The 27,112-nt window shown below is 37.0% G+C and overlaps 1 protein-coding gene across 1 annotated transcript in view; it reads right to left on the bottom strand.

Annotated features, from left to right (window-relative positions):
* The window catches only part of LOC145296712 (DNA primase large subunit-like), a 71,988-nt gene that overhangs the window by 6,157 nt on the left and 38,719 nt on the right, over positions 1-27,112 (bottom strand). The window contains exons 8-10 of the mRNA XM_080142695.1: positions 25,457-25,639; positions 13,902-14,028; positions 9,399-9,481 (exon numbers count right to left, since the gene is read on the bottom strand). Of these exons, the coding sequence (XP_079998821.1) occupies positions 9,399-9,481; positions 13,902-14,028; positions 25,457-25,639 (393 nt within the window). The remainder of the gene's footprint in view (positions 1-9,398; positions 9,482-13,901; positions 14,029-25,456; positions 25,640-27,112) is intronic.

Genomic DNA, 27,112 nt, shown 5'->3' with positions numbered 1-27,112 from the left:
CCTTCATAGTTGTAGAGTCTTGAAACATTTTTGTTTTAAATATTTTAAGTGAGGGATGAAGGAGAGTTTTTTATCAAAAATTTATGTTGATCAGCTATTTCGATTTTTGATCCTTTTAGATTGAGAATAGGGTCATTGTGCATTTTTCTATGATTACAGAAATGGACATATTTAGTTTTGGTTGTTGAAAATTTAATTTTCTTTGATAAAGGTCTCCAATTAGACTATGTTGTCCATTGTTCCTCTTTTGTTTCTAAAACCACTTTGTAGGTTGGCAATTGAGTCGTTTGTTTCCAGATACCAATTCAGTCGTTTATTTATCATTCTTTCAAATGTTTTGCAGAGACAACTTGTCAATGCAATTGGTCTGAAATTTTGTGGATCTGAATTGCCTTTCTCTGGTTTAGGGATGGGGATCACGATAGCATGTTTCCAGCTATTGGGTAGTTTTCCCTTGAACCATATTTTGTTGAGCATGTTTAAAAGATGTATTATTGATTTAGGAGGAAGTTGTTTCAGAAACTCATAATGTATCTCATCTGCCTCAGTAGCTGTATTATGTGCTTCGTTTATGGCTTTTAAGAGTTCATTTTTAGTAAAAGGATAGTTGTATTCTTCTTTGTGGTTTGAGTTGAAATTTAATTTAATTTTTTTTTTTAATTTTAATTTTTTTCTGTATCTTGTTTCGTCTTTTGGAAGGATTGACTGTAATTTTTGCTGGAGGAATTGTTTTGAAAGGTTTCAGCAAGAAGATTTGCAATATTTTTTGTCTCCGTTATTTTGATGTTGTTTTGTAGAAAATGATTTAAAGGGGAGGGTGAGTTTTTACCCAAAATTTTCATTACCATGTTCCACACTTGTTTGGGGTTTGTATTTGAGTTTATCTTAATATTGAGTTGATGTTCTTTTTGCTTCTCTAATAACTTTACAAGCCACTGTTCTTTTTTGCTTAAAAAGGTTTAAATTGTACTTTGTTGGTTGGGAGTTGAATTTTCATAAGGCAGCTTTACGTTGGCGAATTGCTTTTTGGCATTCATTGTTAAACCAGGGTCTTTGTTGTTTGTTAGTTCGGCTATTCATGTGCAATGGCTAGTAAAGTTTTAGAGAAGTATTCTATGGATTTATTTGGGTTTTCCTCCTGATTGGATTTTTGTTTCTTTTAGATTTGTTAAAAATCACTGGAAAATGGTCGCTACCTCATGAATCTTCTAGAACCTTCCAGTTATAGTCCATGAGGATAGTAGGGTCACACAAAGATAAATCTAATGCTGAGTAGGTGCCTGAAGCGGGATGAAGGTATGTGTTGGATTTATTGTTTAATATACACAAGTAATTGTCGTTAATAATTTTTTCAAGATTTTTCCCTTTCTTATCTGAGTATGCAGATCCCCATATATCGTTGTGACTATTGAAATCACCTAACAGTAAGAAGGGTTTGGGTAACTGATTTATTATTTTGTTCAGCTCTGCTTCGTTTATTGGATCCTGGGGTGGGATGTAGATAGTGCAGATATTTATAGTTCTGTGTAACGTGACTGTTGCAGCAATGGCTTGAATATTAGTGTTTAGATCTATTTTTCTTTATGGAATATTATTTCTAATAAGTATAGATACTCCTCCAGAGGCTCTCTGTTGGGTATTGTGGATGTGGTTGTATTGTTTGTAGTTTTTTATATTTTATCTTTAGCTTTTAAAAAGGTTTCTTGGAGAAATAGGACCTTGAACATGATCTGCTCAACCACCAGGATCCCGTCCTTAGGCATTATAGGTTGATACCCACAGTCAACAAGTGACCCCATTGAGAGCCTTTTACTCTCTGCAGTCGGTGTATTCTAATGCCCCACCGACAGGGCCGGTTGGGAAGTAGGGGAAGAAAAAAAAGGGCGGGAAGGGGAGGGGCTGTTGTTTTTGTTTTTTAGAACACAATTAAGTTTTATAAAAGAGAATAGAAAAACAAAAAGGAACATCAATGTAGAACTGCACACCAGTGGAACTCTCTGCCGCTTGCCTGTTTCCCACCTGACTACAACTTGGATGTCTTCAAGTCCAACATAAACAAACTCCTGATAAACCGCCCCCTTAAGTAAGACACAATCAAAACCCCCAAAACTAATGATTACTACAATACTATCTCATTGATTACTGTACACGCAATAACCCTTATCCCTGAGTGGCCTTCAGGCCTTGATGAGTGGTGACCCCCATGTAAAAAAAAAAAAAAGACATATGATGGCTGATTGATGGTTTGTTATAAGAAGTAATGTCATTTATGTTGGGTTTTAGGCCCTGGCAATTCCATTGGATGATTTTTTGGGTTATGATTAGATTTCATGTATTTGTTTTTAACTTTTGTTAGTCGTTGGTGTCTGATCTTCCATCTTCCGTGTCCATTTCCTCAAATCTGTTTTGGATTGAGTCTCTTGGTCTGGAAGATGAACGTGGTCTGTTGTTAGCTTCTTTGTTGGTTGGTGGTTTGTTTCCTTTTCCTTCATGGGCACTTTTTGGTGTCTGTTGTTTTTTTTTGTTTTTTGTTTTTTTTCGGTGAGAGGGGTTGTTTCTGTGGGTGTTGTAGCACTTTGGAGTTTTGTGGATCTTTTGGGTTGAGTTTTGGTTTGGGAGTTTTGTTCAGTTTTGTAATCTTTATTTTCATTGTTTATTTGTTTTATAGCTTTTTTGAATTCTTCCATTAGTTCCCTTACTTCATTGAGTAATCTCATAATGTCTTCTGGTTTGATGTTTAATAGGTTTGCTTTTGTTGTTTGGTTATTTGGTTCGGTGGTAAGCTGTATGTTTTTTTTTGTTATTTCTGAGTATTTTATATTTCCAGCTAGGTTACAAGCTTCTTGGAAGGTTATATTTTTTGTATATTTTATATTAATTTCTTTTTCTTTCTTCCATTTGTCGCATTCTTTTGAATGTGCACTATGGCCTTTTTGGCAGTTAATACATTTTGGCTCTTTTTGGCAATCTGTGTGGGTCTCGTTTTCTCCACACCTCATGCATACTGGAGAGCGTGTGCCCCGGTCTCGATGGTGTCCGTACCTTTGACAATTGTAGCATCTGAGAGAGTTTGGTATGTATGGTTCTATATTTATTTTTTCATATCCTATCTTGATGTTACTTGGAAGTTGATGGGTATTAAAGGTTAGAATATAGGAGTTCGTATCGATGGTTTCACCATATTTTTTAATTTGGATCCTTTTTAGCACAGTGATAGTTCTGAACTCCTGATTACTCCTTTAATAGTATTCAACGTTTTGTGGGGATAGATTTTTACTTTTTGGTTATTAAAAAGTTTCCATTTAAAGATTTCTGAGATATGCTTTGGCTTTCTACTTCCACTAGCAGTGTGCCGTTATTTAGTTTTTTGACCATTTTTGGTTTGATACTTGAGAAAATTTTCTCTATTTTGAAGGGAGACACTTTTGTTTTCGGTTGCTTTAATAATTATGAAAAAAGGTAGATTTTGAACGAGATTTTGGGGTTGTGATTCTGTTTCTGAAATGATTTGTCTGAAACTTCACAATGGCTTCTTTTTTGAGGCTTTTTATTTGCCATTTAAATATTTTGAATTTTTTCATTTCTCCTGCTCCCCACCCGCCTCGGAGCCCTATTTGGGAAGTGTTGGGGGGGGGGGGGGGGGGCATTCGCCCCAACACAACAAGGATACAGGAGAAGTATACTCTTCCTGCTGATGGACTCAATCACCCGTGTTTCCTTTGTCCTTTCTAATGGCCTCATTTCTAGAAAAGATGTTGGTTTTCCAACCATGTTTTATCCATTCTTCAGAGAGTTGATTGGCTCTCCAGCCACCACTTACTAAATCAGTTTTTTGCCTAAGCCGGAGCGTGAGCGTATTTTCTTGTTGTGTTTGTCTGATTTAGTGCTAGTCATGACCAACCGATTGATTGGATCGGGCCTAGCCAACCACCTGTCTTAACCCAAGTAAGGGCCAAAGTGGCGTGTTGCACCTCATGTCCTAATAGGACCTTGAACATGATCTGCTCAACCACCAGGATCCCATCCTTAGGCATTACAGATTGCCATCCATTGAGAGACTTTTACTCTCTGCAGGGGGGCAGTCGGTGTATTGTTATGCCCCACCGACAGGGCCGGTTGGGAAGTAGGAGAAGAAAAAAAAGGCGGGAAGGGGAGGGGGCTGTTGTTCTTGTTTTTGGTTTTGTAGAACACAATTAAGTTTTATAAAAGAGAATAGAAAAACAAAAAGGAACATCAATGTAGGTGCATTTCGTCTCAGGAAGCCAATAGACAGCCTGATCTGGTAGCACCAGGCAGTTCAAGTGTGACAAATGACAGGACTGAACAATGAATAGTGACATATTAGTTTTATAACATTGAGGAGTTCAGTTAGACACTGTACACATCAATTAACTTAATAACAAGTGGACACTATTGAAAAATATGAATAATACTATGGTCATTAAGTGCTAAGTAAGAGAAAAAGACAACAAGATCGGTGACAAAAGAAAAATAGATTTAGTGACAAAAGGATTTATCAATAGACAATGGACAGGAAACTGTTCATCAAGATAGGCAAAAGAGAGACAAGAGTAGGGTTTAAATTCTGAATATATTTAGTTTTATGACATTGGGAAGTGGTATGAATAAGCGACAATAGAAATAATTGATGGACGATAAGGCAGTGAATTTTTAGGAGAGTCGTGAGTTGGAGCTTTACTACAGTCGAAGTTGAGAGTTGATTCGGATGCTTGAATAGTCGGAGTTTGGACACAGTTGAAGAAAGATTGTGGTTTGGGCCAGGTTTTTTTTTTTTTTTTTTTTTTTTTTTTTTACACAGAGATCACCACTTATCAAGGCCCAGAAGCCACTCAGGGATAAGGGTTATTGCAAGTACATTACGTTAGTGAGGAGATTTGATGAAGTGTTTACTTAAGGGGGCGGTTCATTAGGAATTTGTTAACATTAGACTTGAAGACATCCAAGTTGTAGTCCGGAGGGAAGCAGGCAGACGGAACAGAGTTCCACAGGCGTGCAGTTCTATGAAATCCGCGTTTTGATTTAGGCACAGATATAGAGTGGGGGAAATTTTTCACAGTGGATTCAGCTAGACGGGTGTTTTTCGTAAAAGATTGGCGAGGGGGGACCAGGGATTGGAGTTCAGACGAGCACCTGCCATGAAAATAACGATAAAACAAGGATAGGCTTGCAACGTCTCTTCTGTGGGAGAGGGGTTGCAGGGTAGAGAAAAGGGCATCCCCCACTAAACCACGAAGTCTATTTTGTACTCTGTCAAGGCATGATAGGCTGTTTTTGGCAGCTCCTGCCCAGATATGGCAACAGTATTCCATCCTTGGCCGTACTTGGCTTTTATATAGATAGAGAATTGCATCAGCAGTGAGATATCTTCTGGAGCGGTAGAAGGATCCCACCATCTTTCCAGCGACCTTGGCAACAGACTTGATGTACGTGTTCCATTTCAGATCAGGAGTAAAGGTCAAACCCAGAAACTTGTCAAAACATGGGGCCTCACCCAGACGAGAGCCGTCCATCACAATTAATGCCAGCTGGGGATCAGAGCGTTGATGATGTAAGGATAGGAGTTTGGTTTTGGATGCATTAAAGGTAACTAGCCACATCTTCCCCCACTGAACCACGCGCTCGAGATCAGAGGAGAGAGAATCAGAGAGAACTTTGTCATTTACAGCCTTTGATGTGTTGCCATAGATGGTCGTGTCATCAGCATAGATGTCAACGAATGATTTAAGTATGTGTTTAGGGAGGTCATTGATGTAGATCAGGAAGAGAGTTGGGCCCAGGATTGACCCCTGAGGGACTCCAGCATTTATATTGCAGGCCTCCGATTTTTGACCATCTACCACTACTCTTATGAGCCTATCGGAGAGAAATGATTTAATGATTGAGAAAACATTTCCAGTTATACCGTAGCTGGAAATCTTGTGAAGTAGGCCTTTATGCCATACTTTGTCGAAGGCCTTTGATATGTCAAGAGCAATTGCCCTAGAAAGGAAGCCTTTGTCAAGAGATTCACTAATCTTGTGGGATATAACTGTCAGCACATCTGCGGTAGATCTTGCAGAGCGGAAACCATATTGTGTGTCACTAAGAAGGTTATTCCTGCTGAGGTGGTTGACTATTTCTCTATTTAATATGGATTCCAGCAACTTACTCATAACACAGAGGAGACTTATTGGTCTGTACTGAGAGGGAGATGACTTATCACCTGAATTCTTAAATACAGGGCAAACTGATGAGGTCTTCCAGGGGGTCGGAAAGCACTTCTCCTTAAGGCAGCGCTTAAATAGTTTCGTAAGTATGGGAGCAAGTTCTGGTTGAAGCTTTTTTAACACTATAATTGGGATGCCATCAGGGCCAGTTGCTTTACTGGAATCTAGGTTTTTTATTAGCTTGCCGACCTCATACACGGATATTTGTATGTTACCTAGCTTGTTCTGTGTTATAGGAGGAAATATGGGGAGTTGATGGCCTTCGTCGCATAGGGTAGAATTAGCTGCAAAGTTCTTTGCAAATAGTTTGGCCTTGTCTGACGCTGACGAGATGACCTCTGGTCCATTGATAATGGTTGGGATAGAACGCACACTTCTGTTCAGGATCCTATTTGTTATTTGCCAAAACTGGTGGGAACCAAGCCGCTGATCAGCTACCTTGGATTTAACAGACTGGGCATATAGCTCTCTTGCATTTTTTATTACTCTTTTACATTGGTTGCTGGCAGTCCTGAAAGCAGCTTTACTCTCAGTGCATCTATTACGTTGGTAGCTATGGAAAAAGTGATTTCTGTGCGCGATAGCAGCAGCACATTCTGGGGAGAACCATGGCTGGCTGTTAGGTTTTTGTTGGAATTTTTTAGATGGTATGAATTGGTCTATGCCTACAATTAACCATTCGGTCAGATCTGATACTATAGAGGACACTTCCTTTTTAAACATGGAGTGCAGAGGTAAATCAGATATGAATGTACGGAAGCTATCCCAGTCAGCCATAGAGTATCGGTATACAGTACGGTGGAGGGGTACGTCTGGGGGCTTCTTACATTTCGTTTTTATCTTAACTGATACGACGGAGTGGTCGGAGGATCCTAGAGGAGAATGAACGGTACATGAACATAGCTCAGGGGACGTTGAGAGAAAAAGGTCTAAGAGGCTTGCATATTGATTGGGTGTATCGGGCACACGGGTGGGTTCGCGAACAATCTGAGTGAGGTCATAAGCAATGGCAAAATCATGACAAAACCTCCCCTCATCATCTGTCTTATTTGAATGGGTCAGCCATTCCACGTTATGGATGTTGAAGTCACCACAGATGTGGATGTTAGCCGAGGGATGTGAAGATAGTATGTGGTCAATTTTCTCAGATATGCTCTTAAAGATAGTAACTCCACTGTTATGGGGCCTATAGAGGGCAAATATAAATGCAGTGGTGTTAGCAAGTGCAACCCTGAAGCACATATAGGGTAAATTAGGATCTTCTCTAGAGATATCCCTGCCACATGGGAAGCCATCCTTAATGTAGGCACATATTCCATGCCCATGGCGATCTTGGGAGTCAGATTTAGCTGTTAAATTGGAGTATCCATTAATTATGAACTCATCTAGGGAAGTGGTCGGCCCTATTCCAGTTTCACATAGAAATAATATGTCCGGTTTCGTCTCCTGTAATTGGGTTTCAACCTCTGGAAGGTTGGAACGCAGACCCCTGATATTGGAGAAGGAGACCTGGTAGTAGGGGTCTACGCTGGAAGATGGGGTTCTAGGTTTAATCGAGTTTTTATTCTGGAGATATTTCATGTTGAGGTTTGGGGATTTGTGGAATAGGTCGGCATACTTGGTTAGAGCAGTACAGAGAGGGAAAGTAAGAGAGAAAAAGACAGGAAAATTTTTTTTTATTTGTAGCACACGAAAAGGTAAAGCCGTAACAATTACCCACTAGTATGGCATCGAGAGGCCCCACCAGAGACCAGATCCACTCACCAAATGGCAATACAGCAGTCCCAGTACTTTGCGCCTGCTGATAGGACAGCCTCCTTAGTAGTTAATCCAAGGTTCGGGTCCCTGACTATCAGGCGGATAACGTCAGCCCAGACAAAACGTTTACCTCCAGCACCCTTACTAGTGACATGGCAACAAGGACAGACAGAGACAGAAAAATATCCGACATCTCAGACTACTGGTCACCAAGTAGTACCGACCTTTAAGCAGCTTTTTTTTCACCCTTTGTCAGAAAAATCACTCATTGAATGAGGACTGAATGACAAAATAGGAGAAGCGAGAGTTACTGGAGCTGCCGATAACACATCCACTGTATTATCTACTCTCCATTAAAAAAAAAAAAGGGGGGGGGGAATGGGTACAAGTGACTTATTTATATCTAAGTAGTAAGTCCGGTGCGAAGTTAATTCATGACACTTTTGGTGATAATCTCCCCTCCCATATTAATGGGTGGAAGTTTGTCGTTATCTATCTAGTTTGAATCATTAAAGTTTCATCTTTTAATTAATTAAAATCCAATAATTAACTATTATCAATAGGTTGGGAGAGATTTGGAAACGGCCTTGACAGGAAAGATAGATGTGAACCTTGGTAATAACCCTTATCCCCGAGTGGCCTCTGGGCCTTGATAAGTGGTGACTTCCATGTAAAAAAAAAAAAAAAAAAAAAAAGCATGTAGATACACACAAACATCTAGTGTCTAACCAATGTATATGTGAAGCACTGGAGTCTGTGTTTTTACTTTTGTTCCTGTGTTTTGTTTTAATTTCCTACTTTTGAATCCATGTCTATGCCACCACCAATGCTACAAAAAAAAATGATACAGCCAAAAGAACAAAAACTCCACAGCACACAATGTTGGGTCGGCAGGCTGTCAAGTGGAGTAACATGTAGTGACACAATTAAATGGAATTTCAAGTAAAAATAATGTTATCTACTTAATTGTCATGTCACAGTAATGAACTTATCCAAAAATTATGAAACACGATAAGATAGAAAATTAATTATTAATGAAAACAATTTTTGAAGACAATTAGCGAAAATTGAGTTGTACTAAATTGGTCTAAGATTTCAAAGATTTAGAAAATAATTACCTCCCTTGTTAAGATTCAAACTAGTTTTTTTTATTTTTTTTTTTTTTGCAAAACTACATTTTCGCTAATTATCTTCAAAAACTTTTCATTAATAATTTTCTACCTTATCGTTTTTCATGATTTTTGGATATGTTCATTACTGCAACGTAACAATTAAGTAGATAACATTAGTTTTACTTGAAAGTCAATATTTTGACTTTCACTCTAATAATGAGGAAGCACCTATGATGATCCTGACAAACTAAGAAAACCTTTACCCTCTAAAGAACAATAAATAAAAAGAATCGAAACATACAGTGTCAATCGTATCACTTGGCATTCCTTGGTTTCGATACCTCTGCTTTAGTAAGTCAGCATCGACGTGCCTGAACGCACAACCTGGAATAGAAAAGAAAAATTAATTTTAGAATGTCTTTTCATGTCCAGTTCCTCTCTTACTCACACATATTGATCTTTCTTTCTCATGAAATCTTTCTTGGAGTTCATCGCTCTTCCTGCTTCTCATAAAATCAGTTCTCTCTATCGCTCTAAACAGATTCTCACACCTTAGGCTATTCTCTATTTCTATAAATCTACTATCAAACCATGTATGGAGTACTGTCGTCATTTTTTTTTTTTTTACATAGGCATCACTACTTATCAAGGCCCAGAGGCCACTCGAGGTTAAGGGTTAGTAATCAATTGGACAATTTAGTAATCATTAGTAATGGAAATTCGGTAAATTTGTTAATTTAAGTGGAATGGCTCATTAAAAACTTGTTTACGTTGGATTTAAAGAAAACCATATTGTAGTTAGCTGGAAAGCAGGAAAACGGAAGACAGTTCCAAGAAAGAAACTTTGTTCATGGAATCTACGTTTAGGTTTAGGCACAGATAAAGAGTCGGTGAAATTATTGATAGTGTTTTCAGCTAGACAAGTGTTTCTCATGAAAGTTTGGCGAGGGGGAAACCAAAGATTGGAGCTCAGTAGAGCACTTGTCATGAAAACAACGATAAAGCAGAGAAAGACTCGCAACATCTCTTCTGTAAGAAAGAGGTTGCAGAGAAGAGAAAAGGGCATCCCCTACCAGGCTAGAAGTCTATTTTGAACTCTGTCAAGGCAGGATAAGTCCTTTCTAGCAGCTCCTGTCCAAATGTGGCAACAGTACTCCATCCTTGAATGTAACTGACTCTTATATAGGTAGAGAATTGCATCAGCAGGTAGATATCTACTGGATCGATAGAAGGATCCCACCATTTTTCCAGTGACCTTGGCAACGGATTTGATGTATGTGTTCCATTTCAGATCAGGGGTAAAGGTCAAGCCCAGGAGCTCGTCAAAACATGAAGCCTCCCTAAGACGAGAACCATTTATTTCAATTGATGCCAGATGGGGATCAGAGCGTTAATGATGTAAAGATAGAAGCTCGGTTTTAGATGCATTAAAATTAACCAGCCACTTCTTTCCCCATTGTACCATGTGCTCAAGATCAGAGGAGAGAGAATCAGAGAGAACTTGGTCGTTTATGGTCTTTGATGTGCTACCATAGATGGTAGTGTCATCAGCATAAATGTTTACGAATAATGTAAGGATGTGACTTGGAAGATCATTAATGCAGATCAGGAAGAGAGTTGAGCCCAGGTAGACCCCTGAGGGACTTCAGGAAAGTTCTTGACAAGGAGTAGAAGTTCATTTATTCAATGAAAATGGTCATGAATTGTACTTCTTGAAACTTCCAACTCTTGCACAAGTGCTCTAGTTGTTATATCCAGATTTTCTTCTATTTTTGTCTTCCAAACATAAATATAAAATTTTGAGGATCTTCCACTGCGAGTGTTCCTAGTTTGAATTTTGCAAACCACTTCCGAACAGTTGATTCTCCTATAGGATAGTGACGATACACGTCACAAATCTCTTTGAAAGTTTTACTATCAGTTCTTTTGGGTTTTTTTAAGAAAAGAAAACATTTCTACTCAAACATGAAATTTTTTTGCAATCCATTTTATAATGAAGTAAATGAATTTGTCCGCAATGAAAAAAATATGCGTAACACATGCTGAGTTTCATCTAGTGATTTAAGTAAATAGTTTATAAGATTGTTAAGAGCATTAGAGATCTGTACTTTTAAAACGCTAAAGACTTGTCAAACAAGCTAATATATAATGCCATTCTCTTCAACATGGTAAAGCTAGATCCCATAGTAAAAAATTTACTTGCTTACACATCAAGGCAAAGTCAAGATACAAGATCAGTTTTTAAGTTGCAAAAATCCAGCTCCCAAAAGGGGGGGGGCACTCTGAATTGAAATAAAAAAATAAAATTGTCCCAGTCTAGAAAGAATTCTCATTCACTGACAGAGGATCAAATGAGCTAAGTGTAACAATCAGAACAGCTATTCCTAGCCAAAAAGCCAAGGTGATTTATTGCAACTAGATCTTATAAATTTCTATACGTCATACAGAGTTGCTTCCCTTGAAATGGCAAGTTGATTTGTAAGTTATCTCCCATTATTCAAAGTTAAACAATTTAGTACTCAATCTTTTTATTCAGTCAATTAGGCGTTCATGTAGTGATGCAAGGGAAATAATTCTCATTACCTAAGCGTTACCTGTTTTGTTTTTTTTTGCTTTTTTTTTTTTTGAGAAGGGCATTTGGGATGCTCATCATATCATATGAATCCAAAGATTCTTTACTACTTGTACAGTTTAATCAAGATATTAAAAAAATGGAAATATCGAAAAAAGGTTATATTGTACGTATCCGTTTTGAACTGAGGATCTCAAAAAAATATTTCGGTTAATTTGATCGAGTAGTTTTTTTTTATTTTTACAGCGGAAAAACACGTTTTTATGACAGCACATTGAAGGCAGATCTTGGAATTTTAAAAGAATTTTGTTTTGATGTTCGAAACGCCATGTGGAGATAACTCAGTTTAAAGCACCGACACTCCCTCCCCATCTTTAATAACAAGCTTTTCTTCCTAAAAATCGAACCTTTTGCTCGGTATCATAACAAATTGTTTCTTTGCTGTAAAAAAAAGAAAAACTACTTGAAATTAAGTGAAATTTTTTTTTCAGAGAACTTCATTCCATAACGAATACGTACAATTTAAACTTTTTTAAAATATTTTTTTATGTCTTGATTAAACTGTACTAATACTGATTCTTTTAATGATATTGGCTTTTTTGATATTTTTCTCAACCAAGATTTTTTTCTAGAAGGATATTGCAAGAAGAACCACGCAAAGATTGCCAATAAAGTGAAAGTGATTTTTTTTTTTTGTGGAATGAACTGGATTCAAACACCAAGTTGTCAATTCATGTCGCTAACCATCTGCCCACCATCACTTCCTTTTAGAATGCTAAAACCAAAATAACTTAAGAGGAATTGTAATTTTTATGAGAATGTTGAAAATGCAATGACAGTTGCAAAGGGATTGGAAATGCTATTAAAGAAAACTGTAACAATTTTTTTTTTAAGATAAAAAGTTTACAACATTAATAACAAAAAGTGTTAATGCCAACATCTATAAATATAAAAGCGAAAATGTGTGTGTGTGTGTGTGTGTGTGTGTGTGTATGTATGTATGTATGTGCACTTTTTGTATATGTCCGCAAAAGGCTTTTTTTCCAGGGGGCTGATTGCTCGGCTCCCTCATTCTTAAAACTTTTTATATCACGTCTATATCATATCTATGAGTTAACGGGAGTCGCCTGTCTATTTAATTTGCCAGACTTTGAAACATTAAATATTCCATATTGTTGCTTTGGTATAATAATACAAAATTTTTAAAAAGTGAAACTTGATTTGATTGGTCAATGTCGGCTTTGCCGCCATAACAGAAAATTGCTTTATTACTCCTTCCCTAATAATAAATAGGGGAGCCACTCCCCCCCCCCAAAAAAAAACAATCATTAAAAACTGTACTGCACTAAAAATATTCACTGCTGAATGGCCATTGCTTACGTCATCGTAACACTCCCGCGGCCACCTGTCAATCAAACCTCTTTGACTTGACCCACTTTTTAATCGCTCTTACATTGCCACTGTCACCGTAGCACAGGTATTCAGGCTCAGCCTATTGGCCTCAAGGCTTTGGGTTCGAGCCTACCTGCCACCAACCTCACTTTTTTTTTCCCAAAAATTTTTAAAATCGCTATCGTTAAGTTTCGTTTTTGTTCTGATTTACCCTCCTCCAAACACACACACCTACAAACACCCAGACAATGCCGGGTACCCCCCGCTAGTCTATAATATAAATCTCACCTGTCTGTTTAAATGTGTGTATGTATGTATGTATGTATGTATGTATGTATGTATGTATGCCTAAAACTTTCAAAAGAAGCAACGGATTTTCACAAGATTAGTGTCGTTTTGAAGTTCGACCCTTCAGACGACAAATATCGAAAAATTGGGTAAAAACATTAATTCCTTCATCCTCAATTGGGCAGTTTTCTACAGGGAGGGGTCGCTTTTTTCGCTGATATTTTCAAAAGTCATCTCCACTTTCAATTGTCTAGCCTTAATTTAAACCGACATCACTTCCAGTTTAGCGATGGGCACAACAGCAAACATGTCACTTTTTTTTTTCACGTTCTTTTCCTCCTCCGCGGTAAGGGTTCGAGCCTGCCTGCCCACTACCACATTTTTTTTTTTTTTTTTTTTTGCTTAACAACACACACTTTCAAACACCCAGGCAACGCTGGGCACCCAGGCTCGTTTTGTGATAAACCTTAGTTACATTTATCTATATATAAAAAAAAAAAAAAAAAAAAGAACAATGATGCAAGACATTCAGAAGATAAAAAACAAGTTTACCGTGATAATCGCCCTGGCTGGGTGGATTGGACATAATAATTTTAGCGCAGCTGTACGGAGTGTAATTTGCTCGTTTTCCCTCTTTACCGTAATTGTAACGGATGTTGTACGCGTAACTCTTTTCAAACTGGAAAAAAAAGAAAAAAAATATTACACATATATACTAGCAGGGCTATCTGGTGTTGCCCAGGGAAAAAGAGTAACAAATCTTTAGGAACTGTGTGTGTGTGTGTTTGCCTGTGTATGTGAGTTCATTCTCTATAAACTCCACAACAGTTGGACAACTTTTAATCAAAATTGCATACAAATGTACTTTATGTCCATAGCAGTGTTCTTAGATAGGTTTTGTATCGGAATGTCTTCAATAAGTATTTATAATCGAAAAAATCTAATGAAAGAAGGAACAGGCGATTTTAATCAAAGTTAACACCTTATACAGCCTAACATCACAAGTGTATTCGAGAAGTTTTATTGCAACAAAAGCAGAAGGGCCAGATATATAAAATCAACAGTAGATTCTTTGATATAACAGAAGTGCGTTCGAAACGAATGTTTCTGTTTAGAGCACAGTTGGGTCATGATACTTGACTTTTGCATTTTAAACTTTAATTCAAGTAGTTATATACAAAAATAATTCTATAAAGTCAACAGGTTCTCTACAGTACAATGTAGACTACAATGTATTGTGGACTAAGTTACTGCCGAGAAGCATGTGAAGCTTCCTCCCGGTGCTCCATCATGGGTTTTCAACTAGAGCAGGTAATCAATCGATTTGATTGAAAAATGGGCGATTTCACCGATTTCGATGACAATAAAAATGAGTGTGAAACATTTGTTAATCATCATTCAATCCTGAGCAATGTCGGGTCTTCTTGCTAGTTTCTGTTAAAACTCCTCTTTATCGCCATTTTTCTCCTTCCCCATTTTCCCTCTTCCTCCTCCACTTAATCTATTTCTCTTTATTTGAATACACACACACACATAATTATCTTTATCTATTATATATATAAAAGTGAAACTGTGCAAGCATATGTGTGTGTGTCTTTTTGTATGTCCGGTAAAGGCTTTTTTCGGGGGGGGGGGGGTCACTGTAACCAGATGTGCACGGCCCCGACAGACCGCAGATTCCCAATGTCGTGTATCGTGGATTTTTTGTTCAACTATTCCTCTTATGGCCGGATCATCATTTTCTCGCTGGCGACTGTCGACGGGAACACACGCGGTTTCACAAAAGTAGAAATATAATAAATCATGGAACAAAGAAAGGAAAACATAAACGCCAATGCATTGACTGTTGGACTTGTGTGTGTGTGTGTCTTCTCCCCGTTCTATCGATGTTACGTTCGTCAACTCTAAAACTGTCCAACTTCAATCCGCCGTGACGAACATCTAGTTGTCAACTGTCTCCTCTACGTTGGTATCTGCAGTCGCCCCCCCCCCCACCGGCTACCGGAAGCTGCCCTTCCCTGTAGGTTTCTATTGTCCTGTCAACTCTAAAAAGCTCAATCTAAAAATACCTAGAGATTCATTGTTTGTTACTTCCTATCTTTTGTTTCCTGTTCCTTTGTCTATTGCTCCCCCCTCTCAGCACTTAGTGACTGAAGTCCACCTAAGGCCCACTTTATAGTATCACATCACTAATTCTTAGAACGTTTTATATACTCCATAGATTATAATATCTCCAATTTACGAAAGGTCGTCTATCTTTTATTTGAGCGACTTTTACACGCTATTTTCGCGTGTTTGTTTGGCTTTTCCGTATAAAAGCGAAACTGAATCCGGAGCAAATGCATCTACCTGGCACTCATGCCAGGGACGTCCACAAAGCAATGAGCTTTGATCAATGCGGAGAAAACCCCGTCATATCAGACAATTGCTAATCATTTGAATACTCCTCTTTCTGTAGGGGAGATGGTTTTCCCAGACATCAAACACGCAGAAAGCTTAACTGGCTCGGTGTGATTTCATTTCTCTATAAAAAAAAAAGCAAACGTTTTTTAAGCATTCAACGATTATCACTTCTCTACCCTCTAAGCGTCATGGTAAAATGTCAGGCTTTCTTTTCCGCCTTCACATCAAAAACTTTTTTTTCCTCCTCCCTACACTTATATCGACAGACATGCAGGCAATGCAGGGCACCCCTGCTAGTCTTATAATATATAAAAGCGAAACGTCTGTGTGTATGTATGTATGTTTGTTTGTAACGCTAAAACTTTTGACAGACACAACCAAAGTTGACAAATTAGGTATCATATTGAAGCTCCATCACCCGGATGACAAATATCGAAATTTCACGTCAAACGGACCAGTAGAAGGGGGTCAACTGATCGTTTTTCTCCCAGGGGGGCCCCCCAAAAAACCTGTCATTTTAACGTTATTCATTACGTGTCACGTGACGTGACGTCAGCTCAGTAAAATGTCGGCTGCGGCTGAGGTACATAAAAACTGCCTTCGAGGAGTAATTGATACTATAACACAGTTAAATATTAGTTTTCGACTCGAACCGTTATTACCAACGGATTTATCGCACTCCAAAAAGCAAAATCCCAAAATTACACGAAAATTGACGTAGGGAAAATGTTTTTATTTTTGCTTGAAGTTTTTTGCCGGCGAAGGTGAATTTGCTCTTTGTAAAACATGTAAACAAAGCTTTAGCCATTTTCTTTTTACTTTCTAACTCTGTTAAACTTGAAGGGGGAGGGGTGGGTATCAGTATCAGGCCGCTTATGTACACGAAAATTAGGTCGCAGTTTTCCCAAGCACTCTTTCTCTCTCTCTCTCTCTCTCGCCGTCTTTCTCTCTCTCTCTCGCCGTCTTTCTCTTCTCTCTCTCTCTCTCGCCGTCTTTCTCTTCTCTCTCTCTCTACCACTTTCCTAACTCTCTCTCTATCACCATATTTCTCTCTCTCTCTCACTCTCTTCTCTCTCTCTCTCTCTCTCTAGACCTCTTTCTCTTCTCTTTCTCACCCTCTTTATCTACTCTCTCTCTCTCTCACCCTCTTTCCCTTCTATCTATATTAGCACTTATCAAGGCCAATAGGCAACTCGAGGATGAGAGTTCAAACGTGCACAGTAGTGAAATTTGGGAAAGAGGATGGAACAACTTTCTCTTCTGCCTCTCTCTCACACTCTTTATCTTCTCTCTCTCTCTCTCTCTCTCACCCTGTTTCTCTTCTCTCTATATTAGCACTTATCAAGGCCAATAGGCAACTCGAGGATAGACTCGACGATGAGAGTTCAAACGTGCACAGTATTCAAATTTGGGAAAGAGGATGGAACAACTTTCTCTTCTGCCTCTCTCTCACACTCTTTATCTTTTCTCTCTCTCTCACCCTGTTTCTCTTGTCTCTATATTAGCACTTATCAAGGCCAATAAGCAACTCGAGGATCAACTCGACTCACCATATTTCTCTCTCTCTCTCACTCTCTTCTCTCTCTCTCTCTCTCTAGACCTCTTTCTCTCTCTCACCCTCTTTCCCTTCTATCTATTTTAGCACTTATCAAGGCCAATAGGCAACTCGAGGATGAGAGTTCAAACGTGCACAGTAGTGAAATTTGGGAAAGAGGATGGAACAACTTTCTCTTCTGCCTCTCTCTCACACTCTTTATCTTCTCTGTCTCTCTCACCCTGTTTCTCTTCTCTCTATATTAGCACTTATCAAGGCCAATAGGCAACATGAGGATCAACTCGACGATGAGAGTTCAAACGTGTACAGTATTCAAATTTGGGAAAGAGGATGGAACAACTTTCTCTTCTGCCTCTCTCTCACACTCTTTATCTTCTCTCTCTCTCTCTCACCCTGTTTCTCTTCTCTCTATATTAGCACTTATCAAGGCCAATAGGCAACTCGAGGATCAACTCGACGATGAGAGTTCAAACGTGCACAGTATTCAAATTTGGGAAAGAGGATGGAACAACTTTCTCTTCTGCCTCTCTCTCACACTCTTTATCTTCTCTCTCTCTCTCTCACCCTGTTTCTCTTCTCTCTATATTAGCACTTATCAAGGCCAAAAGGCAACTCGAGGATCAACTCGACGATGAGAGTTCAAACGTGCACAGTATTCAAATTTGGGAAAGAGGATGGAACAACTTTCTCTTCTGCCTCTCTCTCACACTCTTTATCTTCTCTGTCTCTCTCTCACCCTGTTTCTCTTCTCTCTATATTAGCACTTATCAAGGCCAATAGGCAACTCGAGGATCAACTCGACGATGAGAGTTCAAACGTGTACAGTATTCAAATTTGGGAAAGAGGATGGAACAACTTTCTCTTCTGCCTCTCTCTCACACTCTTTATCTTCTCTCTCTCTCACCCTGTTTCTCTTCTCTCTATATTAGCACTTATCAAGGCCAATAGGCAACTCGAGGATCAACTCGACGATGAGAGTTCAAACGTGTACAGTATTCAAATTTGGGAAAGAGGATGGAACAACTTTCTCTTCTGCCTCTCGCTCACACTCTTTATCTTCTCTCTCTCTCTCTCACCCTGTTTCTCTTCTCTCTATATTAGCACTTATCAAGGCCAATAGGCAACTCGAGGATCAACTCGACGATGAGAGTTCAAACATGCACAGTATTCAAATTTGGGAAAGAGGATGGAACAACTTTCTCTTCTGCCTCTCTCTCACACTCTTTATCTTCTCTCTCTCTCTCTCTCACCCTGTTTCTCTTCTCTCTATATTAGCACTTATCAAGGCCAATAGGCAACTCGAGGATAAAGACCAATAGGCAACTCGAGGATCAACTCGACGATGAGAGTTCAAACGTGCACAGTATTCAAATTTGGGAAAGAGGAGGGAACAACTTTCTCTTCTGCCTCTCTCTCACACTCTTTATCTTCTCTCTCTCTCTCTCACCCTGTTTCTCTTCTCTCTATATTAGCACTTATCAAGGCCAATAGGCAACTCGAGGATCAACTCGACGATGAGAGTTCAAACGTGCACAGTATTCAAATTTGGGAAAGAGGATGGAACAACTTTCTCTTCTGCCTCTCTCTCACACTCTTTATCTTCTCTCTCTCTCTCACCCTGAAAGATTCCTCTCCCCTAAGTATAAAACATATGTTCAATATCTGCTTTTGTTTTTTCATTGTTTATACGGTCCCGGGCAACGCCGGGTAGCCCTGCTAGTCTATTATATAAAGGGCAAAAATCTGTTAAATGTATGTATGTATGTCTCACAAAAACATTCGACAGAGGCGACAGATTTTCACAAGATTGGTATCATTTTGAAGCGTGACCCTTCGGATGACAAATATTGAAAAATTGGCCAAAAAAATTAATTCCTCCACCCTCAACTGGGCACTTTCCTAGCGGGAGGGGTAGCAAAAAAAAATTGTTCCTTCTGGACAATTAAGCCAAACACGCATGTGCAAAAAACGTTCTTTCTTGAATTAGTTTAAATATTAAAAAAAATAAAATGCCCTAAATTCGCTCACGCAGTCATAGACCACGTGGTATAGTAGTAGTGTCGTCATCTTAAGATTGCACATTCAAGCCGACATATCAGATATATTTTTTTAAAGTTTTATTTAAGCCAGTTCTTTTGTTCGGTTTTTTTTTTTTTTCCATCACATTCGCTGTTTTTTTTTTATTTTGTTTTCGTGATTTTTTTAAACTTTTAACATTAAAATTGTTTGCTTATTTCTTATTTTGTATCACATTCGCAGTTTTTTTTTTTATTTTGCTTTCGTGATTTTTTTTAAACTTTTAACATTAAAATTGTTTGCTTATTTCTTATTTTGTATCACATTCGAAGTTTTTTTTTTTATTTTGTTTTCGTGATTTTTTAAAACTTTTAACATTAAAATTGTTTGCTTATTTCTTATTTTGTATCACATTCGAAGTTTTTTTTTTTTTTTTTTATAAGATTTAAACAGGGTTATTACGTTCGCTTATTCTTTATTTTCCATTTTGTTTTGATTTACCCCACCCAACAAACACACACCTCCAAACACTCAAGCAACGCCGAGTATCTCCACTAGTCCTTTCTAAACATTCTTTGTGGAATGAGTCAATATAAGGGAAGTAACTCCTGGATCAAAAATCAGAGTTATTTCCCCTTTGTACATGAAATGTCCGGAAAACCAACCTTTCTTGTTGCATTTTGTGTAACATTACAAGTTAATGTTTTCTTTTTAGATAATTGTTATTTTATCAAATTGCATGAAAAGAGCCGTGTAAAAGTTGCTTAAAACCGTTGGAATTATGCAAATACCATCAGGAGTTCAAAAGTTATGAGAATTTTAAGTGTCCAAAATTTGTTTTTCCGTGGACATTTTTCTTTAGAAAAAGTCGGTTAAATTACGGACCTCAACATTTCAAGAAATTCGGTAATTTCGCCACCATTTATTTATTTTTCAAGCTATTCTAATGAAACTTTGTATTCTTATGTAAAATTGTGTTCTTTCTGATCATGCAGTCAAATCTGATTTATCTCTTTACCATAAGCCATGAATTATAAATTCAGATGTACAAATTTCAATTTTTTTTTAAACTGGTGCATGGTATCCTACAGTGGGTGTCTATTTATGAACAAAACTAAATATTATAGTGGGATTTAAATATAGCTTTATTGAGAGTAGGTATTTACCTGCCTCTCCACCAAAGGAGAGCTTAATCTAGGGTATAGCCATTGAATGCCTCAAGAGCATTTATGGCCGGTATTTACTATTCCCCTCAAAAAAAAGAAAAAATTGAGTAGATATGAATTAATCTCGGAAATAAATCAAAGAAAATTTTTCATATAGATTTTGAATTTCTGTAAAAAGATGGAAATTCCCATAATCAACCAGAATTTATGCATTTTGGGACCAGGCTAATTTTCAAAATAAACTCCTGATTTACATTTTGTAAATCCTTGATCTGACTAAAAATATACCCCTATTTTCTGAGATGCAGCCATAAATCGTACTCCACATGAATCTTTGAATGTAGCTTCCACAATACTAGGAATCCTGATATGCAACGACTATATATTCACCAGTTAATGGTAATTTTCGCTATATCTATTCTGTTTTACTGAAAATTCAACTATGTAAACAAAGAAATAAAACGGTAAATTTTTACCTTGTTTTCACCTTCAAAGGTTTTCAGGTATGATGAAAACGAATATCACATTTAAATTTCTGCAAATAAGTAGTTTTCCGAATATCAAGCATTGTCAGTTCTTATGTTATTGCTGGTGGCCATCTGGGTATGCGCAAGTGAGCAAATGCAGCCCCGAGAAACTACGTGCAAACGCGCATACCAAGATGGCTACCAGCAATAACATCAGAAATGACATTGCTTAATATCCGGAAAACTACTTATTTGCAGAAAATTTAAATGTGATATTCGTTTTCAATATACCCGAAAACCTAAGAAAGGTAGTCATTTTAAAGAAAAATGTTAAGGTGGAAACAAGATAAAAATTTACCGTTTTATTTCTTTGTTTACATAGTTGAATTTTCATTAAGACAACTGAAATAACAAAAATAAACAAAAACAAAAATATCACTTTTTATATAAAAAAAAAAGCATCACAATGAAATTCTTTATCGAACCGCCTAATTTTTACGTTTGGAAACCAAATATTTTGTCATTAAAAGTGATTTTTAAAACCCTAACCCTCGACACATGTCTTTTTATGCATTTATTTCCGTAATACCTAAAAATTAGTTGGTTCGATAGAGAATTTCCTCCCCAATTTTTTTTGTGATTTCTTTTCTGTTATTTTACCGCATCACGATACTGTTTGTGAAAATTTACCTAAAAAGTACAATTACATATTTTATAAGATATTTTAAACAAAAAAAGATGTCTATATATTTTTTTCATATCGTAAACTTTTCTGATATAAAAAAATTTGTATATTTTTAAAGTCATTTTCGAGATTCCAAAGACACGAGATATGTGGCTATTTTTCTTGTTCTCGTGTAACGCTCGACGCTACTTACTTTTCGAAATAAACAAACATTTTACATTAAATAAAAACACTAAAAAATTATCCAACTAGGTAGAAGAGTAACTTATTTCCCCTTTGGTAACATTTATTTGGGAACTTATGCACTTATGTTACCATGCTATTTTTTCAAATAGTATTTTCAAAATAAAGTTTTACAATATCTTTTTTTTTTATTATTAAATTGTTAGGTGAAAGTACAGAATAGTTAACAAAACACTCTTCCCTCCCCATATTAAGAATGGGTTTCTAAATAATAACACTATTATTTCAACATGGTACGAGGGGCGTGCAATAAGTAATGCCCATGACCCACTTCCAGTTGTCTGATCTAGTTGAAATTTTGCATGTGCAATGATTTATATCTCTACGGGTTATGTGGCAAATTACAGCTCTGAACTAATTGTGGTTTCTGTTTTACAGATGCTTGAACTGAGGTGTGAAATGGAGTCTGTTGAATGTCGAGCAGTGATCCGGTTTTTGTATTTGAAAGGATGCACACCACAGGAGACTTTTGATGAAATAGAATGACACTTATGGTTATAATGCCCCATCATATGACCTTGTAAAACGCTGGCATCGTGAATTCAAACATGGCCGGAAGTCTGTGGAAACAGCTCCCAGACCTGCCCCCCCCCTCTACTTCTGCCATTGATGAGGCATCTGTCCGTCAAGTTGAGGCTGCCATTTTGGAAGATCGGCGCATTACTATTCGCCAAATAGCCCAAGATGTCAAGATTAGTACAGGGTCTGTGGAAAGTATCATTCATGACCATTTGCATATGCATAAGGTGTCTGCCAGATGGATTCCCAGGTTACTCACACCATTCCAGAAGCGATAACGCGGTGAGTGCTCGAGGATGAATTTGGAGATGTGCCAAGAAAATGAGTCCAAGTTTTTCAAAAGATTGATTACACAGGATGAAACCTGGGTTCATCACTATAATCCAATGACAAAGCCCAGTCAATGCAGTGGAAGCACTTGGACTCACCATCTCCAAAGAAGGCAAGGGTGCAGCCCTCCGCTGGCAAGGTCATGCTCACAGTTTTCTGGGACCAGGATGGAGTAGTGATGACAGATTTCCTGGCAAAGGGTACCACAATGACAGGAGCCTATTATGCTTCACTTTTGAGGAAATTAAGGGAAGCTATCAAAATCAAGAGGCGGGGCAAGATCAGCAAAGGTACCCCCCTCCTGCAGGACAATGCTCCGATCCACAACTCGCATGTCGCCAGATAAGAAGCACGGGTGTGTGGTTATGAAATCCTTCCCCATCCTCCATACTCTCCTCACCTTGCACCCTTTGACTTTCACCTCTTCCCAGACATGAAGTTGTTTTTGAAAGGAAAGTGTTTCCCAGATGATGCAGCCTTGATTTCTGAAGTCACGTCGTGGTTGGAGGACCAACCTGGTGTGTTCTCCAAAAACCGTATCCAGAGCTGCATCAAACGATGGGAGAAATGCATAACTCAGGGTGGTTCCTATGTAGAGAAAGACTAATAACTGTGCCAAGTTTCGTTGCTCTACTGCTATGGGAAGTGGGTCAGGGGCATTACTTATTGCACGCCCCTGGTAGCATAAGTGCACAAGTACTTTTTATTTGTTATATATTTGTTTTTTGACTACTAAAACAAAAACAATTCTACTGTAAGTACAAGTAAGAAGTTATAAATACGATGATAAAAGAAATGCATGCACTAAAAGCATTATAAAACAACAAAATAGTTTTGGCTTGGTATTGTTTGCAAATAAAATTTGTAAAACTCAAAGATAATTTTTTTTTAAATTGACTCAGAATAAAAAATGAGTAGTCTAGTAAAAGGAAAGCAGAAAGTTTTCTATTTTTAAGAGAATACAAACAAAACTCATTAATACACTGACTTTAGTCAGCTCAGCGCATTAGCGCATAGTGATTCGTTTTCCTGTTAAGCAGATTTGAATTTATATAAAAAGATAACATTTTCAAGAAATTTCCGCACAGTTAATAATTATCAAATATTTATATATTATACATGAAAATAATTCTGAAATTATTATCTATATGAAAATTGATGATATATGACTATTATATCTTATCAATTTTAAAATATTCTTCGATGGACTTCTATGCTTATATAGCCTCTAAAATTTCAGCCATATCCAATCAAATTTGACCCCATGGATAACTATTCAAACGTAACATATGAAATGTAAACATTGAAAAAACAGTTTCCCTTTTTGCTGCCATCATTTTTTACTGCTTTTTCATTTTTAATTTGTTTGGTTGTTTTATGGCATATCAATCCTTTTCAGGTTATTTAATGCTGAATCCAGTGATTTTGAAGAACAATTTTTTAATAGAATATATGGTTTTTTTTTCCAAGTCGGTTTCTATTTAACCCATAGTTGGGACCCTAACAGATACTACCACTCCAGGTCAGAGTGGACCTGGGAGCAATGGCAATTTAAGGGTGGCTCCACACTCCCCGAAGCCCACAAACTGGGGCCTCACCATCGGATATAGTTTAAGGTCATATCCAGGGCCTTTTAACTTGGACCAGAAAAACATTGAACACATAAAAGCAAAATAAATTATTATCATTGGAATGCTTATTTTATTCTCTTTCCATCAATGTAATTCTTTTAAAAATTGACCCACAAATAAAAAAGATGTGACTTGTTGAAGCACATTAGGTGTGAAATATTGCTGATGTCCACAGAAATACAGCACATGCTTGTAATACTATTTTGTGCCAGTTTAGGTCAAAGAATTAACTTTTTTTTCTAAATTTTAGGTATTTTCCATCCAGGGTAATGCCAATCAATAATATAGCAACTTTGTGGGTCCTTGTTTTGTACTTTGAGCTAGACATACATATAATAGATATATTTGAAATAAAAAATAATTATTTTATGTGTTTACAAGTAATCTCTATCTCTACTATTACATAAAAGTGTGTGAGTGAGAGTTCTTTCCACATAGGTTCCGAAATGGCTGGGCTTATCTTTTGTAAATTTTACACAAAGGTAATTTATGTTTGGCAGTGTTCTTAGATATGTTTTGTACAGAAATTTGTCCGACAATAATCGAAAAAATTCAATCCTAAAAATAGTCTTTTTTTTTCCTATACAAAAAACATTTTTACAGGGAATTATTTTTGCTTTGCAGAACATGATTGACTTTTGCAAAGGGAAAGAAAAAACAAAATCAATGTTTGGTGCAATAAAGTCACTCACCAGTATCTTAAACAGCCTGATCTGATAGTACTAGGCCATTCTAGCAGATATCTCCAGACAGCACTCCCCTCTTCCTAGAATCAAGTACTCACGGGAGAGAACATAGAAAGATTGCCAACATCCCAACTGAAAAGTAGTACCACTGAATCAATAGCCACTTGCACAAAGTCTGTTTTAATTGGGAGGAGGGGGGAGGGGAATCAAGCTCTACCCTAAAAACTTTCGTCAATTTAGAAGGACCTCTCATCACTGACTGAGAATAGAAAAATTAGACGTGCAACACCAGAACAGATACATTCTGCTTCTGGCCAAAGATTTACCAGTTTGAACCCATTTAACCACTACCAAATAAAGAGTTTATAAATAAATAAGTGTTTCCACACACAACCGAATGACTTACCTTATCTGAATCCATAATTCTTGTAAACTCCATCTTCCAAAACCGCAGAGCGTCTTCAAGAGAAAGTCCGATCCCTTTCAAAAAGAGGCCAAACTGCAAGCGCCCACCATGCCGCAAATGGTGGTTCTGGTGGAGGTTCTGATGAAGCTGCTGCATACATGGCGGAAATGACTTTCGGGCCAACTGCAAAAGAGATTATTACATTAAAAAAGACTCAGCAATTTTTGAGAGACGCGGAAACACGAACACGACATAGAAGCAACTTACAAACAAAACACTCAAAACACAAGCAACTCGCAAAACAGAAGCAATTTGCAAAGTACAAATAGCTCACAAACAAAATACAAAAAAAAGTATGCAGCAGAAGAAAACAAACACAGGTTTTACTAAAAATGTAAAACTAAAATTTTGGCCAACTAATGTACGGCTTTCTGCTGTTTGTCATATAGAAATGTGTGAAGTTGCTTGAATCAGCAGGAACTGATCGGACATCACAGTTGCGCCGAAATTTAATCATACATAAGGAGCTTTACTAAAAATGTATGACTAAATTATGTATGATTATTTGCTCCTGCTGCTGATTCGACGTGTACAAACTCCTGGGTTTGTCAGTGCAAAATATCATAAAAATCTGTTGTGGTATTATTAAAATAAATTGAATTTACTCACAAGTTTCAGTTGAGAGGTTATTTTTTGGCATATATCTTTAGATTCATATAAAAAATATTTACAAAAAATAAACTTTATTTTTAAATATTCTCTCTTAAGGCAGAAAGTAAATAAATACATAAAATCCTAAATACGCTGATTATTTGGTACAACGTATTGGAAAAAATATAATTGTCTCGGTCGTTAATGGTTTAATTAATCAAAACAACTTCGACAGTTTTGAGTTTAATTTAAAAAACAAAACAACAAGCATAAAAATAACTTTTAAAAAGTTTGAGAAAACATTTAAAAATGCCTTTTCTTTGGTTTTTTTTTGTTTTTTTTGCGAAATGAACCAGAGCTAATTTATAATAAAACAGAACTTTATACATACTTTTTTGAAGCGTCCTGAAAGATGGAGATGAGATTTATATAATTAAAAATAAAAATAAATAAATAAAAATACAGAAAATAACTAAAAAAAAATTATAGTTATTACTTGCTTACTAACAAGGGCAGTTAGATACTAAGGTTTTAAACGTGGGGGAAACTCTCCCAAAAGAAGCAAACAGGATTGGAAATACAATTTAAGGATTTCTTCCACTTTTTACAAAGATTTTCTAGTGTTACATTGTTTTTGTGTTAGAAAATTCAAATTTTAGTGAAAAGGGTCATTTGTAAAATTTAATTTGCAAAAAAACTCTTGGCTGACTAAATTTGCAAAATTTAATTTGCAAAAAAACTCTTGGCTGAAAGACTAAATTTGTTTTGTTTTTTTATTTCAATAATAAAGAAAAAAAAATGCCTCAAAAAAACAATTTCAACTGCGAGTAAAATCATTTTGTTTTTTGAATAACACAAGATATTTTGCACTGATGGATCATTTGTGTAAGAGAATATTCAATAAAAAACAGTTTTCTTTAGCAGATATCTTTAGGTATGGACTTAAAAGTTATTCGTAAAAAAACCCTCTCAAAACTTTTGCATAAATTTGTTTTATTGTTTACT

Source organism: Euprymna scolopes, chromosome 17 (genome assembly GCF_053919585.1).
Source record: "Euprymna scolopes isolate OS-2025 chromosome 17, ASM5391958v1, whole genome shotgun sequence".
NCBI lineage: Eukaryota > Metazoa > Mollusca > Cephalopoda > Sepiida > Sepiolidae > Euprymna > Euprymna scolopes.
Note: the sequence above shows the minus strand (reverse complement) of the source record. Positions and strands in the feature narration are given on the sequence as shown.